Source organism: Penicillium crustosum (assembly GCF_028827405.1).
Source record: "Penicillium crustosum strain IBT 35664 chromosome Unknown utg000003l_segment0_segment0, whole genome shotgun sequence".
Lineage (NCBI taxonomy): Eukaryota > Fungi > Ascomycota > Eurotiomycetes > Eurotiales > Aspergillaceae > Penicillium > Penicillium crustosum.
Window position 1 is genome coordinate 3,367,315 of NW_026623124.1, and position 14,709 is coordinate 3,382,023.

General features: G+C 50.4%; 4 protein-coding genes across 4 annotated transcripts; 1 reads left to right on the top strand and 3 right to left on the bottom strand.

Moving 5' to 3' along the window:
- Positions 1–2,031: 2,031 nt before the first annotated feature.
- Positions 2,032–2,463, top strand: N7487_008359 (uncharacterized protein; the record flags this gene model as incomplete). Its single annotated transcript, XM_056876089.1, has 1 exon — positions 2,032–2,463. One exon carries the CDS (start codon positions 2,032–2,034, stop codon positions 2,461–2,463), a length of 432 nt encoding a protein of 143 aa, XP_056728277.1.
- A 359-nt stretch (positions 2,464–2,822) lies between these two features.
- Positions 2,823–4,441, bottom strand: N7487_008360 (uncharacterized protein; the record flags this gene model as incomplete). The annotated part of the gene is made up of 3 exons (XM_056876090.1): positions 2,823–4,051; positions 4,112–4,192; positions 4,252–4,441. The coding sequence occupies 3 exons, from the start codon at positions 4,439–4,441 to the stop codon at positions 2,823–2,825; spliced, it is 1,500 nt and encodes a 499-aa protein (XP_056728278.1).
- An 889-nt stretch (positions 4,442–5,330) lies between these two features.
- N7487_008361 (uncharacterized protein) lies at positions 5,331–6,404 on the bottom strand (the record flags this gene model as incomplete). The annotated part of the gene is made up of 1 exon (XM_056876091.1): positions 5,331–6,404. The coding sequence occupies one exon, from the start codon at positions 6,402–6,404 to the stop codon at positions 5,331–5,333; it is 1,074 nt and encodes a 357-aa protein (XP_056728279.1).
- A 1,148-nt stretch (positions 6,405–7,552) lies between these two features.
- Positions 7,553–14,642, bottom strand: N7487_008362 (uncharacterized protein; the record flags this gene model as incomplete). Its single annotated transcript, XM_056876092.1, has 5 exons — positions 7,553–7,746; positions 7,788–11,550; positions 11,608–13,999; positions 14,049–14,523; positions 14,573–14,642. 5 exons carry the CDS (start codon positions 14,640–14,642, stop codon positions 7,553–7,555), a joined length of 6,894 nt encoding a protein of 2,297 aa, XP_056728280.1.
- Positions 14,643–14,709: the final 67 nt, after the last annotated feature.

The window sequence follows — 14,709 nt, forward strand, 5'->3', positions numbered from 1 at the left end:
CAAGCTAGAAGCATTGTTTTATTAGACGAGCGTGTATATAAAAGCTAACCCTTTCAGGTAGTTGAAAAGAGAAAATTTAGCGGGGTTGAAACTAATTGTATACAATATGACGTGCTTGGCATGCTTCATGGCGATGTTTTTCATCATCTCCGCAAAGCACTAGCTAAAATGATGCAATTAGCAGTCAATTCGCGGCTAGAATAATGTTGCTGAACTCTGCAAATTAGGTCTAAGATTATGGGATTGAAAGACGGTTAGTTGATCGACACTGTGTCAAGAGTGTGTTGAAATCCCCCCTACTTACCTACTATGGCGCGCTCTGGTAATGTACTTCCAACAGTGCCCTCAACAATTTCGGCACCCAGTTAGGCAGTGCATGCTGTAGTCATTGTTTCTGCTGGTCTCTGCGCCATTAAAGGTTCTGCAGATCGAGAATATGTACCGAGGGTGTTTCCAAAAACTTATGGCTTACAATTCAGTGAGGTTCTATGGTGCTGCGTGAGTAGCTCTACTGACAATATGGAGTGAGTGCAAATATATAAAAAGGAATTACCGTTTACGGGAAAGGGGTAATATAGATAATCATCCGAGATAGTTGGCAAGCCAGGCGGCGTACTAAACGAACATTGACAGTAAGGCCTTACGCGAGTTTGATACTACTTAACGCGTGATCAGCAAAAGCGATATTCTACCTGCGTTAGTCTCCCTATGTATGCTTCAGAATACTGTTACTTTTATAACTATCAGTATGAAATGACAGAAGAGACAAGCTGCAAAGAGGAGGAGAATGGAGCTACTAACTTCATTATATTATCGATTAAAAATGGTCATGAGGGACGTGGATTTTGTAATGCCTTCGTTATCTGTGTTTACATTGATACCCTCATATTATTCTAAAGTATAATTTTGTTTTTAATATGGCACTCATTTTATCTGATCCCCTGGAACGGCTTAGGAACAAACTATCACAGTGTACCACGAAAGCGATCTGTTTGAAGAAAATAGCAGCCCCCCAACGTAACGCGTGTCGTAAGGATTTCCTTTAACCTCCTTCAAATATATGGTTTATTTAATTGCTACCTTTGGTGATTTAGGTGATTTTGTCATTAGAATGGATAGAGAGGTAGGTATTGCTCATCGACCTCCAGTTAACGTAAATGGGGACTTTGGTACTGTTGGCATTCATTGTCGACAAAACTGTGGGAATTAATGTTGCTTGTATATTATCTTTTAACCGAGTCTGACTCCTGCACTTGTGACGTGTCATTCATGAGGCGGGGTTGGCTACAGCGCTAGGGGCTCTGGATGCTGTTCTCTCAGAAGGCTACTAGTACGAGCTTAGCTGACCTTAGCGCAACGGCATCTCCCGAGGCCAACACGGCCCCCGACGGATCTCCCGGAAATGGATGGGAACTTGTCTCGGAAAACCACACACATTTTACCACAAAAGTGACAAAAGCACCATGATCCATCTCGGATCATTCAGATTCCGGTCAAGAGGACTCGCGTGGGAGGATTTGGTCACCTCATTTGAGGACTGGATCCCATTATTCGACTGGGGATGGCTATGCCCTGCTAGAACAGCCGGGTAAGATTACCTATGCTTGAAGCTTTTGCTGCCTATTCCACAGATAGCTAGACTAGCTAGGTGAATTCGATAACTATATGAAGGGTCTCCTCTCCCTATCTTTGGCTCTACATCTCACAGCACTTTTCCTCTGTACTCTACTGGAAATATCGGAGGTTAGCCATCTTCCACAGGCACCCCTCCTTCGCCATGTTTATCACTAACTACTGTAGCTGGAAATATTTATCTATAGGAACTTCTCCTTCGGTCGTTCTCTTTCGCTTGTTACAAGGTATGTTAATATAAGATCTGTACTGCAGAATCTCTGAAGAATACATCCATAGCCCCCGGGATCAAAAGATAGATGACCAAGGCGCCCATAGAGACCCTTAAATACCCCTCACGACCTCGATATGCAATCCATCTTCACCTCCCTTGGGTACTTCCTATTTTTCTTTACCGCCATGGTCGAAGGTCTTACCAGGTACCACACAACGCCCCCGAGCGACGTCATTATCGTTCACGACAGACAATCCCTCAACGATCTAGTCAAGGTCTATCCGGATACAATTCTCCACGCTGAGAATGGAGGGTACTACCTTAAGGATATGGACGACGAGGTCGTTGCGATAACTGCCGACGACCTATGCACGGAGCTGGACGCCGCTTTTGCCAGCATCGATGCCAATTTTGTCGGTGACGGCTCTGGATCTGAGGATGGGGGATCTGGATCTCTCGGCGGGGCGGATGTTACGAAGTGGGACGAGGATCTCGCTTGTTACCCCAACTGTCTGCATAACTACTGCAGCCACCCTCGTTGCTTCCGCTCTGCCGTCTGTCTGAGCTACACGAATTGCCACGTGTGCTCCACGAACAGCCGGAAAGTTTGTATCTAGAGTGCGATGATGCTTGGATATTCTAGATGGCGAGGGAGAGAGTGGAAGAGAAAGTCAGAGAGGAACACGTGAATGAGGCTACCCGGCTTTTGGGTTGTTCTGGAAGCTACTGACAGCAGGCTCGCTTTGACAGCATGTGGCCGTTGGTCGATACCACCCTTTGGCGTACTGAGCTTGCTCATACAATCCAACCAGCCATGTGATGCTGTGTGGTCGAAAGATAAGATTTGAAAATCAGAAATATTTGCTCATGACATTCAAGGAATACTTCCCATTCTGGATGTAACGCAGGCACAACCTCATATGGGGAACTCTATGGAATATTTTCCCGTTCTGTCACAGACGTCTAAGTCTATATATTAAACCCACGCAGTCTCAACATCCCAAGACCCCTCACTCCTACTTCCCGCCAACATACTCTCTGTGCGATGCAAAAACTGACCAAAGCCTCGAGCCCCTACGACTCCTCCACCCTCCCGGTCCCAAACCACTTGTCCACGAAGCACAGTGTAGCGTGGCCACTGATTTACCTTGTGTCCCTCGAATGGAGTGTAATCGACGTCATGGTGAAGGATGTCGTTGGTGACAGTCATGTCAAGACTCCCGTCAGGGTACCAGATGACAAAGTCGGCATCGCTGACCTCTGGGATAAGAGCGCCTTTTCTTGGGTACATGCCATACAACTTAGCCGGGTTAGTCGATGTCAGTTCCACGTATCTTTGTATCTTGAGACGATCGGCCGAAAGAACCAATGACATTCGGGTCTCGACACCAGAGAATCCGTTGGGAACTAGATGAAACTGCCCATCGGGGTGTTCCGTGGTCACGCTCGATCCTTTCCCAGAAGTGGAGTCATTGAAGTTAAACGGGCTGTGGTCGGACGAGAGAATGGTGAATGTTCCGTCCTCAAGACCAGCCCAAATAGCGTCGTGGTCGGATTTGTTGCGCAGCGGTGGACTGCAAACGCACTTCGCACCCTCAAGCCCGGGCAAATCCAAGTTTTCCTTGCTGAGGAAGAGATATTGAGGACACGTCTCGGCATAAATTGGAAGTCCCTTTGCCTGGGCTTGTCGGATGTTATCGACCGCTCGAGGATTAGAGACGTGAACGATTAAGATGGGAGTGTCAATAAACTCAGAAAGACAGATTGCACGGTAGCTGGCCTCAATCTCGGCTACAGCAGGGTGAGAGGCTGTATGGTACTTGGGTGCGTATAGCTGGCGCTCATGCAGTTTCTTGGTCATCCACGAAATCACAGAGTCATTCTCGGCATGTACCAGAGTTGTGACCTTGTGTAGACGTGATTGAAACAAGACATCTAAGAATTGCTCGTCATTGAGGCGTAAAGCTTCGTAGGTCATGTATATCTTGACGGACGAGATGCCCATCTCTCGGAAGGCTGGAAATTCCGCAAGTGTCTTTGCGCAAGGGTTGGAGATGATCAGATGGAATGAGTAGTCGCTGTAGCATTGGTCTTTGGCACGTTCGTGAGCGCAAGCTAGAGTCGCGAGAACACTGTCTTCGTGCTTCCGTTGAGGTGCAAAAGCCACAATTGTTGTTGTACCTCCTGCAATCGCGGCGCGGGTGCCTAGGAGGTGTCAATTCAATGAACAATTTAATCTCCAACTCTAGGGACTGGCAAACTAACCGGACTCGAAGCTATCTGCAGTGGAGCCGAGTCCAAAGAGTGGCGGCTCCTGAAGATGAACATGGGCGTCAATCCCCCTGGCTTGAAAGGATGTTAGACTATGGCCATGAATTCACTCGTGATAGAGGTGAAAAAAAAACCAACCGTAACTAGAGCTCCTTTGGCATCGATAATCCTCTTAGATTTTGATCCAGCCAACGATCCTTGAGGGACAATTGAGTGAATCTTCTCATCTTTAACGCCAATGTCACATTTCACAAGGTCTTCAACAGTGGCCAAAGTACAGTTCAGCACTATGAGATCCAGATCAAGATTCGATTGTTCAGCCATACTGAATATAGACAAAACTGAAAGAATTTGGGTTAAATGAAACTCGGTACATTTCGGAGTATCAGCAGGTTCTTAAGAGGGGGGTTTCCACTCCACTCTAGAACTGCCGGCATCCTTATCAAAAAGGCGGGGCATCTGCCCGTCGGCGAACTAATGGGTAGTGTGGATTTCAGAGGCATTTTGCATTGATACACCTACCACGTGGAAATTTTGGGGGGTTTTCTATGATGTGGTTATACTGCTTGGAACAAATTTGCCGTTACTATGGCATATCGGCTGTTTATTTGGCTATCCCTCTAGAAGCTCTGCACACGGGTCAGTAACAGGGAAATCTAGCCCGCTTTTATTGCTATCTTTGTTCTCATCTAGCCCATTTTTATGGGCCATATGCAGGCGTATGAATTTCCAAAGTGATGTACCAAGCTTCTTTAATTTTGTTCAGTTTTCAAGTCCACATTTTTATCCCGTACAAAAGTTTCATTTTGTTTGGATTTATAAACCTCTAGAAATATAGGGATACCTACATTTGTATACGTTCCAAAAGTTTCAATTTTGGCCTTGTAACCCCTAGAAATAATGAGACGCTTGATTTGCACAGAGGCCAAGAGCTTAATTTGTTGGACTTGCAAACCGGCCAAAAATATGGAGATCTGTATTAACAACTTATAGTGCTAATTCAGGTATCCAGGCATCAAAATTCCCCTAAAAGGGGGGGTTTGAACCCTGGCCCCTATACGTCTTCGTATATTAATGCCTTGGAAATGGACACAAATGTGATTTTATACGTACCCGATACTAGTATCTTATCAGATGTATACAAAAAGAAATCATATGTTTAATAATACACAAGGACATTCATGGATAACAGATGAAAAACGTAAAATATCATTCAAAAATTGGCGTCTAACGGCATGCATTGATAAATCGGGCGCCACGTCCCGCTTTCCTTGTTGTATTGATTTCTTGAAAATCCCAAATACAGTTGGTTTGAGCTAAGTGAAAACGGTGCGAGATCTTCATCGGTGATCCACGGAGGTTGCCACTCGTTCGGTCTGAAGATACCATAGTCATGGATACGAGCCTCTTCAGGGATGAGTGCTGCTTGTGATGTAATTGCTTCGCCGTTTTGAGAAAGTGCCGCTGTGTTCTCCCTCATAGTAAGGCTATAGCACTCTTCCAGCTTCATAAGCGTTTCTGACAAAAGAGCCACGGGGGCGCATTTGAAAAATCCTTGTATCGGAGGCGCTAGCCGTAGTAGGTCTAAAGCCCTTCGCCGCAAGATTGGGTCACGACACCTTAACACAGTCATGGCGAGAGGGACACCCACACTCATCTCAAAGGTGAACGGAGGTTGGACACCATTTGGACATGCTGAAGCATCAAGAATTAACCTAGACTGAGCGACGATAGTAGCAAAGTCTGCAAAATGGGCGTCAAAAACGGTTTCTTGTTGCTTCAAGCATCCCGTGACACAAATCAAAGCAGTAGCATGATATGTAAGCAGGATAGGCTCTGGATATATCGGGAGAGTAGGTCTGGATCTGTTTCTTTGGCAAAGGTTGGTGTATGCTCGATGCCATTCAATGAGACGGACTCGGAGCGCTTCTTTTTTCGCGACCATTTCTGGGCTTACGGCGGCTTCGGCACCAACCTCCCTGAGGTGTAAGTTCGCCTCGCGCTCAAAGAGGATAACTTCCGCAGCTAGGACGGACATAATCGATCTTGCAGAATCGACAGATGCGAAACCAGCGCTCATGTCTGTTTCTATAAAGGCAAAAAGTTCAATAGGGAACTGAGTCCCCGAAATGGTCAGGGAACTTGTGCCGAGTCGTAGGAATAAGGGAACAATGCTGCGCTCCAACAGAACACCCTTACTGATAGATACTGCCCCATGTCCGATTTGTACACGGAGGTCAAGTATCAACGTGATACCCTGTCGATAGAGCTCCAAGGCCTGTTCCATATGTCCTTGGACTATCTCCACGCAGATAAATAATGCGCAGCTGATGAGTGCAATGTACGGATCTGCATTGCCTCGTTGGATCTGCGACGAAACACTAGAGACTGATCGCGTGTACCATGTCAATGCATCCTGCTGAGCATGATTAAGCAAATGTGCTTTTTTTCGGCGATCCCTCAAAAAATGAAAGTCCATGCACTGCTTCGGATTTTCATACAATGCGCTAATTGCAATGACTGCATTCCACACAGCCGGCTCACTGCGGCATATCTGAGGCACAACTCCTGTCCAGAAATCTACGTTCATTCCACCTGCCAAATGTTGGGATACATGCTGGAAGTAATATTCAAATGCGCGACATTCTCGTTGCCCTGCATTTTGAGAAAATGACAGTGTGTGTCCGAGTGTAAGAGCAAATGGCGTGGAGGGAGTCCAGAGAGTTTTCTGTCTACCCTCATATTCACATTTCCGTCCTGTGCTTGAGCACCGAAGGCAATTCGGCTTCTCCTCGCCACATTTGACTCTTCGGATTCTGGTCGGCGGTTAGAGCTTAAGTCTAAAAACAGCTGCGGAAACCTACTTGCAGGTTTTACACCCGAACCGAGATTTCACAGCCCCTATACGGCCGCCCATCTGAAGCAGATGGGTTAAGGCATAGAAGTTCGAATTCCAAGCCCTGGAGGTTCCCCGATGTGGTTACTAAGTGGAACTCCGGTCCACCTGTGGATGGCAGTAGATTCTTTCAAGCAGTAAATCCTGACCGCCTGGATCACCGCCTGCTTTCCTTGGTGATTACCAGCTCTATACAAGAGATTTAAAACATGTAACTCTTAAAGATCAAATATTTACACTGCTTTTACTAGATACACAACTAGACATTCTTTATATTTAACTAAATTGTTATCATATGGATCAAATAGAGTGGTATAATATCGAGACGTAAAATGTAGAGAATTGGTGCGAATCGAGCGATATGTATTGTTGATGTGTCAGATGTATCCATAACTCAAATACTTGTATTACAAACATTTTATGACATTGCGGGCAACATCCAAGGTGAGACTTTCAAGCAATGCGTATATGTATTATTTCTCCTTAAACAAACTTTCACTTGTATATCTAAGATCCAGAGTCATGCGAGCTATATAATTCTAAGCCACATTCACCTCTAAAGCTTCCAAGACCAATAGTGACAACCCCTTGAACGTGAGAGACGTCGACAGCAACTCCTGGAAGGGGATATTGAGACCAAACATCTTGAACAACCAGTTGCGTAGCTCAGCACCAATCATACTGTCCAACCCATATCCTCCAACGCTAGACCCCTCAAGGGCAAAGTCCTCCACTGACATCATCAAGATACCTGCACACCTCTGCATGAGGCACGCCGCGACCACATCCACTGCAGCATCAACACCATCACTTTGCGCAACCGCAACCGCCTGTGCTGCGACACCCCCTCGCCGCCATCCTTTGCGTCGTCGCCGTTCTTTCCACCAGATGCCGCCTCAACCAGCGCCTTCAGCCCAATGAACCGGCCATCTTCGACCCAGTCCAAATCGGTATTCTCGCGGGCAGCCGTCCACGCCCCGGCCAACCGGCTTGGGTCCAGACCCAGCAGGATACTAGCCTCCTGATACTTCAAATCCGACCGGGGCCGCGACGACATGGCGGCTTCAAACGTGCGGAGCAAGTCGCGCTCGTCGATTCCATACATACCGCGACGCGTGATCTTCTCCTCCAACGCATCGTTCTCCGCCACGACACCAACGCCTAGAACCATAGGCAACGCCACGGAGGTTGCAGCCAGACCCATATGGTTGCGCTGGCAGGCCAGGTTGTCCAAGAAGCTGTTAGCGGCGGCATAGTTGGACTGGCTGGGTTGGCCAACAATAGCAGAGATGGAGCTTGTCATGACGAAGAAGTCTAGCTCTTGATCCTTGAGCGCATGATGCAAAGCGAGCGCTCCATCTACCTTAGGCGTGATGGCTGCCTGGAACTTTTCAATGGATGTCTGGGGTCCGAAGATGCCGTCCTGGAGCACCATGGCCGCGTGGACAACGCCGCGGATGCGCTTGCCATCGGGCCCGGATGTGATGGCCTCAATGACGTTCTTTACATCAGAGACATTGGAGACATCGCCGCGGAAGATTTGGGGCTGTGCACCCGCCTCACGGAGAGATGACGTCAGTTGCGCGGCTTCTGGTTTGTCGTCTCCGGAGCGCGAGATGAAGGCAAAGTGCCGGGCGCCGCGCTCCATCATCCACGATGTGAGACTGCGGCCGAGACCGCCCAGGCAGCCAGCCAGTAAGTAGATGTCCTCAGAGGAAAAGCGAAGCTTTGGGGTGGATGGTGCAACTTCGACGATGTCACTATCGTAGTTGTATGTCATGATGAATCTGTCAGCGGTGATACTTGTGACGGAATTCACATCGTTTGTGCTGTAGACAAGCGCTGGTTCCATTGTGCTGTCAATGGATGCAACAGTCTCGCGCATGATCTTGCCCAGTGCGGCCTTGTCAATATTGAATGAGGACTGGACTGATGTCGCAGCGAAGCGTACACCGCGCGTGAATGGAGTGACGTCCGATGGGGCAGATAGGGCACCGTGGACATCTTCGCTGAGTACGAACCATCCACCGGAGGGCATTTCGCGCCACACCTTCTGGTTTCTATCGGAGAAGTCCTCGGCCACGACGACTAGCGAAGACCCGGCTGTCTTCATAACTTGGCGGATGTGAGACAGGCCCTCAGCTATCACGAGTGGGAAGTTCAGTGCCCTGCTAATCTGGGCGAGATCTTTGGAAAAGGCCTCCGATGAAGAAAGGAGGAGGACGTGCTTTTGCGTAATCGGGCCCGAGATGCTTGAAACAGCGTTAACAGCCCTGCACAGCCCTGGCAGCGCTGACACGAACTGATTCCCAACGGCAGGATCACACTGGACTGACAATGCCTCTGGAACTCGGACGATAGTCTGGAGTGCGTTCGTCACGTATGTCACCACCGTCTTCCCCAAGAGACCTTCCTCCACATTGCCTCCGACGTTGAGGACGGTGCCAGCAGCTACCCGAAGACCCTCGGCCGAAGCTTGCAGGTCTTGCTTGTATACCTCGCAGGAGGTGACCTGGACTTCGATCTCGTCCGGCTGGAGAGAAATGCCATCAAAGCGGTTGCTGTGGGCAAAGGTAATCTTACCTTGCTCAACATTGGCCTGGAGTGGTTGACCACTAGGCAGGGACATCTGCACCAGCTTCTTTTCATCGACGATCATTCGGGCGTTGAGCTCATCGTTCAGCACAATTCGACTGATATGGCATACACCTTGGTGTAGCCAGTACTCGTTTTCGGTCACCGATCCTGCGGCACCCTGACGGATAGACGCCAGCGCCTGTGCGATAGACTCAAACGTTTCGTTTTGGTCCACATCCAACCAGGTCAGCTTGGACATCTTCTGCTCCTCTCGAAGCACTCGCAGGAAACCGGGGACCATGCCACCATGGGTGGATGTGCACTCGTTGACTCCAGCCGTGATCCATGTGACAGATGCCCCAGACGGGATGATCTGTTTCAGTGCGTCGAACGAGGTCGTTTCCGGCTGAGAGAGGATGTTGGCATATGGGTTGAAGAGAATGAGCTCCTTGTCAGCGGCCAAATCCACCTCCTCGAGAGTTTTAATCAAAACCTCAGCACCCTGAAGCCGTAGAGCGTCTGCTAGGGCGAGGGGTGGAGCCGAATGGAGAGGGGAGTACACTAATTTGATATTATCGTCTGGGCTGCTGTTGCTGGAAGAGCCCTTCTCAATGAAACGGGAGACAAGCAACAATGTCTGCTCTGACGCGATTTTGGCTGTGACGAGGAAGCCTGCCTTTTCGATGCTAGCCTGGACCGTGGGTGCCACAGAGCTATCAATTGGGACGAGGGCGATGCCGGTAACACTAAGGACAGACTCCAGAGAAGCCCACATGTCGGATTCGGTCAGCTGCTGGGCATCCTCGCCCGCGATAAGTACCAGGCTTGTGTCCTTGACATTCAAGTTGGCTAGGTCCAGCGGTCCTTCTGGGATGACGACATTCTTGGTGCGCGAGGAATCTGTCGCCGACGTCTGCACCGCTGCCACAGAAATCTCAGCCGCCGGTGAAAGTGCACTCAGCACAGTCTCGAGATCGAGAGAAGTTGATGAATCGACCAGCAGAGCCGAAGCCACAGGTTCTTTGTGGCACAGAAGGGAAATGATGCTGGACAGCATGTCAGGTCCCAGGGGCACCTTCTGCAGCCCATGAATTGTGTAGTCGGGCTTCCATTCCACTGCGGCATAAGGTGCTGGTTTCGCAGCTGCCTCATCTCCTGGGGGTAAAGCAGCCTCGTATGCAACCGTATGGAGCCCCTTGATGTCGACGACAACCCGCCCCGTTGGGGTAGCTAACTGGGCATCGGTGTTGAAGTAGCGAGCGCGCTCACCGCGGACATCATTCCAAGCCACTGCCTGACCAACTGTGTTGGCAGCATCATCCGGACCAAGTATGGTAATTTCCTCGAACTTGATAGGCACAACACCCCATGGCATTGTCTGATAAAGACCAGCGTGGATGGATATGATGCAGAGCTGCAAAAGGCAATCCACGGTGGAAGGGTGGAGCATGTAACGGGACTCATCCACCATACGTTCGCTGCTGGTGGCTAGCGGGATTTGTCCAACTGCCTGGTAGTACTTATCGTGCGTTCTGATCTTGTCTAGGGTGTCAAATGAGGTGCCGTACTCGAAACCCACGCTGCGGAAAGTGTCGTTCCACCGCTTACCTCTGTGTCGCTGGGTGAGAACCCCAGGGTTCACAGGGTGGGGGCGCACGTCCGCTGATTCAGGTTCAGAGACTGGAAGAATCGTGCCATCGGAGTGAATAGTCCAGTTGTTGTCGGTGCAGGACTCCACGGCAAAATAGTACGAAGGGGACTTAGACGAGGAGTTCTGGGCTAGTCGGAGCTGAATTTCTATGCCGGTGTCGGTGTCTGGGATAATCAGTGCGGTCTTCAGCTCAACATCGCGCAAGACTGCTCCCGACATATTGACACCTGTAATCTCACAGTGCTGACGGGCCGCCTCGATGGCCAGAGCAATATGTCCAGCGGCAGGGAACATATTGGAACCTCCCAGCTAGGTGTTCTAAGTTAGCAACTGTACCTTCTTCTGTCTTGTAAGAGACGAACTTACCTTGTGGTCCTGAAGCCAGGGGATGTCCCGGACTCGCAAAATATTCCGCCAGACCATTGCATGAGATGAAAGTCCGGGGATTTTGCTACCCAGCAGGTCGTGGCGCGCATGGGTGAGATGACGGTACTCGGCACTGACACGAGGCTCCGCCCAGTAGACCTTCTCATAATTCCACTGGTATGGAGGCAGATCGGCCAGGGTGAACGGACGCTTGCCAGAGGCCTTCAAGTCCAGCTGGAAGTCCAGGGAAGGACCGTCTAGCCGATTTACCCTCTGCATGTCCACGGCATATCCTGCGAGGAATAGCTCACCGGCTGTCTTAAGCAGGGAATGCGCCCCATCCTGGTTCCGGATTAGGGTAGTGACATATGTATAACTGGTGAAAGCATTTGCCTGGCAAATTTGCTTGAAGGGCCCGGACAGAGCTGAGTGAGGGCCCACTTCAACAAAACCGGTAATATCTCTGAGTTCCTCTGTCTTTGCGAGGGTCTGTACGGCAGTGTTGAATAGCACACGGCCGGTGAGATTGCGCGCCCAGTAAGCTGGAGTGATGTCTCCTGTAAGAACGGCTTGATTGGTGACGGATGAAACCATAGCCCTGCGCGGGCAGCGCCACTGGCGGTCATAGCCGTCCAATTTGCAGTAAGCATTAGTGACCAACTCAACCATGGGGCCGGCAACGGGCTCCATATGGGGCGAGTGATATGCCATCCCAGTCCGCAGCTCGCGGGCAAAGATTTTCTCTTCTGCGAAGAGGTCCCGCGCCTCATGTATGGCAGCCACTGGGCCACTGAGAGTAACGCTAGAGGGGGAGTTCTCGCAGGCAATTACGAGCTCCTTGCTGAGGCTGGCGAGATATACCTCGACCTCATCACGGCCAAGCCCCACCGCCATCATCGAACCACCAGCGGGTGCGTTACGTCCCAGTGAGTAGCCGCGGTAGTAAGCAGCGATGATGATCTCCGGAGCAGAGGCTAGACCAGCAGCATATGCCGCTGCGTATTCACCTGCTGAGTGACCAACAGTTGCAGTAGGAACAATATTCCACGATGCCAGGAGGTCCACGAGGGCGATCTGGGTGGCTACCAGTGTCGGCTGGGCAATGCTAGCATCGTTGATTCGGCTCGTCTCTGCCGGGGCCTTGAGCTCCTCCTCGATCGAAAAGTTAGGAGGATGATCGATCCCTTTGAGTACCCGATCCAAGCGTCGAATCGTGTGGCGGAAAACGGGGAAGGTCTCAGTGGCCTCTCGACCGAGACCTGCCCACTGCGCACCTTGTCCGGTGAAAATGAAGGCAAGATCGGAAATGGGCTTGGTGCAAGAGCCAAACTTGAAATTGGCAGTTTCCATATCAGATGCCGCTGTGGCCTCGCTAGCAACAACAAATGCCCGCTGGACGAAGCGATTGCGGTGGTTGTTTAGGGTATGCGCAAAGTCCGAGAGGTAGTATTGATCGACTACCTTGGCATGCGCCTCGATGTTGCGGATTAGGGTTGTCTTCTCGTGCGCCGACAAGGTGACAAGTAGTGGCCTGGTAGCTGAGTGATCGTAATTGGCCAGGGCCTTGCGGGCCCCATGCTGGTATTGCGGATAGAGTGCTTTCACCTCTTCTACAATGACATGGCCGTTTGTGCCACCATATCCAAAAGAGGAAACACTGGCCCGACGGGACTCAAATTCTTCAGGCCAAGGCAGGGTATCACGGTTAACCTTCACATTCCACTCTTTCTCGGGGATCTCTGGGTTAACTGTCTTCAGGCCAGCGACGCCAGGGATCAAACCGGTTTCCACCATCAATGCGGCCTTCATAACGGCGAAGATTCCACTGGCTGCTTCGCTGTGGCCAATGTTAGGCTTAACAGCGCCAATAATAAGGGGCCGATCCTCCGACCGGGTGTCATTCATCGCACTAGCCACGGCGCGGACTTCAATGGGGTCTCCCACTGGCGTACCGGTTCCGTGGCATTCAAAATAGGCAGTCTGGTCTGGATCGAGATTGGCGCGCTTGTATGCGGCGCGGATGACCTTTTCTTGGCCCTTCATGTTCGGATAAGTGATACCATAGCCCGGAACCTTACCATTCGTGTTAACAGCTGAAGAGCGAATGGCAGCTCGAATAATGTCACCATCGCGGATAGCATCACTCATTCTCTTCAGATACAGAGCGCCAGCACCCTCGCCACGGCCGTATCCATCGGCAGCAGCATCGAACGTATGACAGAATGAGGTTGGTGAAAGCACACCCAGTTTGGCTGTGTTCATATGCTGATCGACCGTGAGGATCAGGTTGACACCACCAACTAGAGCCGCTTGGCAATCTCCAGCACGTAGTGCATGGCAAGCATGATGAATTGCGTATACTGACGAGGAGCATGCGGTATTTATAGTGAAGCTTTAATTGCATTAGTTCGGTCCATATGTCTGTGAGGCATACATCCTACCTCGGCCCATTTAAGTCAAAAACATTCCCCACCCGGTTACTGATAATACCTGGATCAACACCAGTGGCCGCATAGCTGTGGCGGAAGTCCGGATCCCGGAAGGTCATCTGCTGATAGTCGGCAGTGAAACTACCAATGAATGCACCTGTGTTGGTACCGGACACCTGTTCCAGGGTGAGACCGGCAGACTCGAGGGCCTCGTAACAGACCTCGAGGATCTTTCGCTGCTGTGGGTCCAACCACATGGCCTCGACAGGGGTCATGTTGAAGAATGTGGGATCGAAGTTCTCTGCACGGCCGTCGAGGAAGTAACCACCGCCCACATTCATACTGCCCGGGCGCTCACCATTCTTGTGGAGGTGGGCATCAATATTGAACCGGGACTCCGGGACTCGCATAGTGTTCCCGGCGCCTTTCCTCAAGAGCAGATCCCACAGGGCAGAGGGGGAGCCGACATTGCCAGGGAGGCGGCAGGCTGCACTACAGTTAGTGGAAACCCCAACTTCTTTTGGATTCAAACTTACCCATGCCACAGATTGCGATGGGCTCGAGGCTGACATCTTCAGCCGGAGGAGTGTCGTGTGCGTAAGGCATGGTAACTTAATCGGAATGAACGAGGTATGATGGAGCGTCTGGATAGGAAGTGACTATGGGAACACTT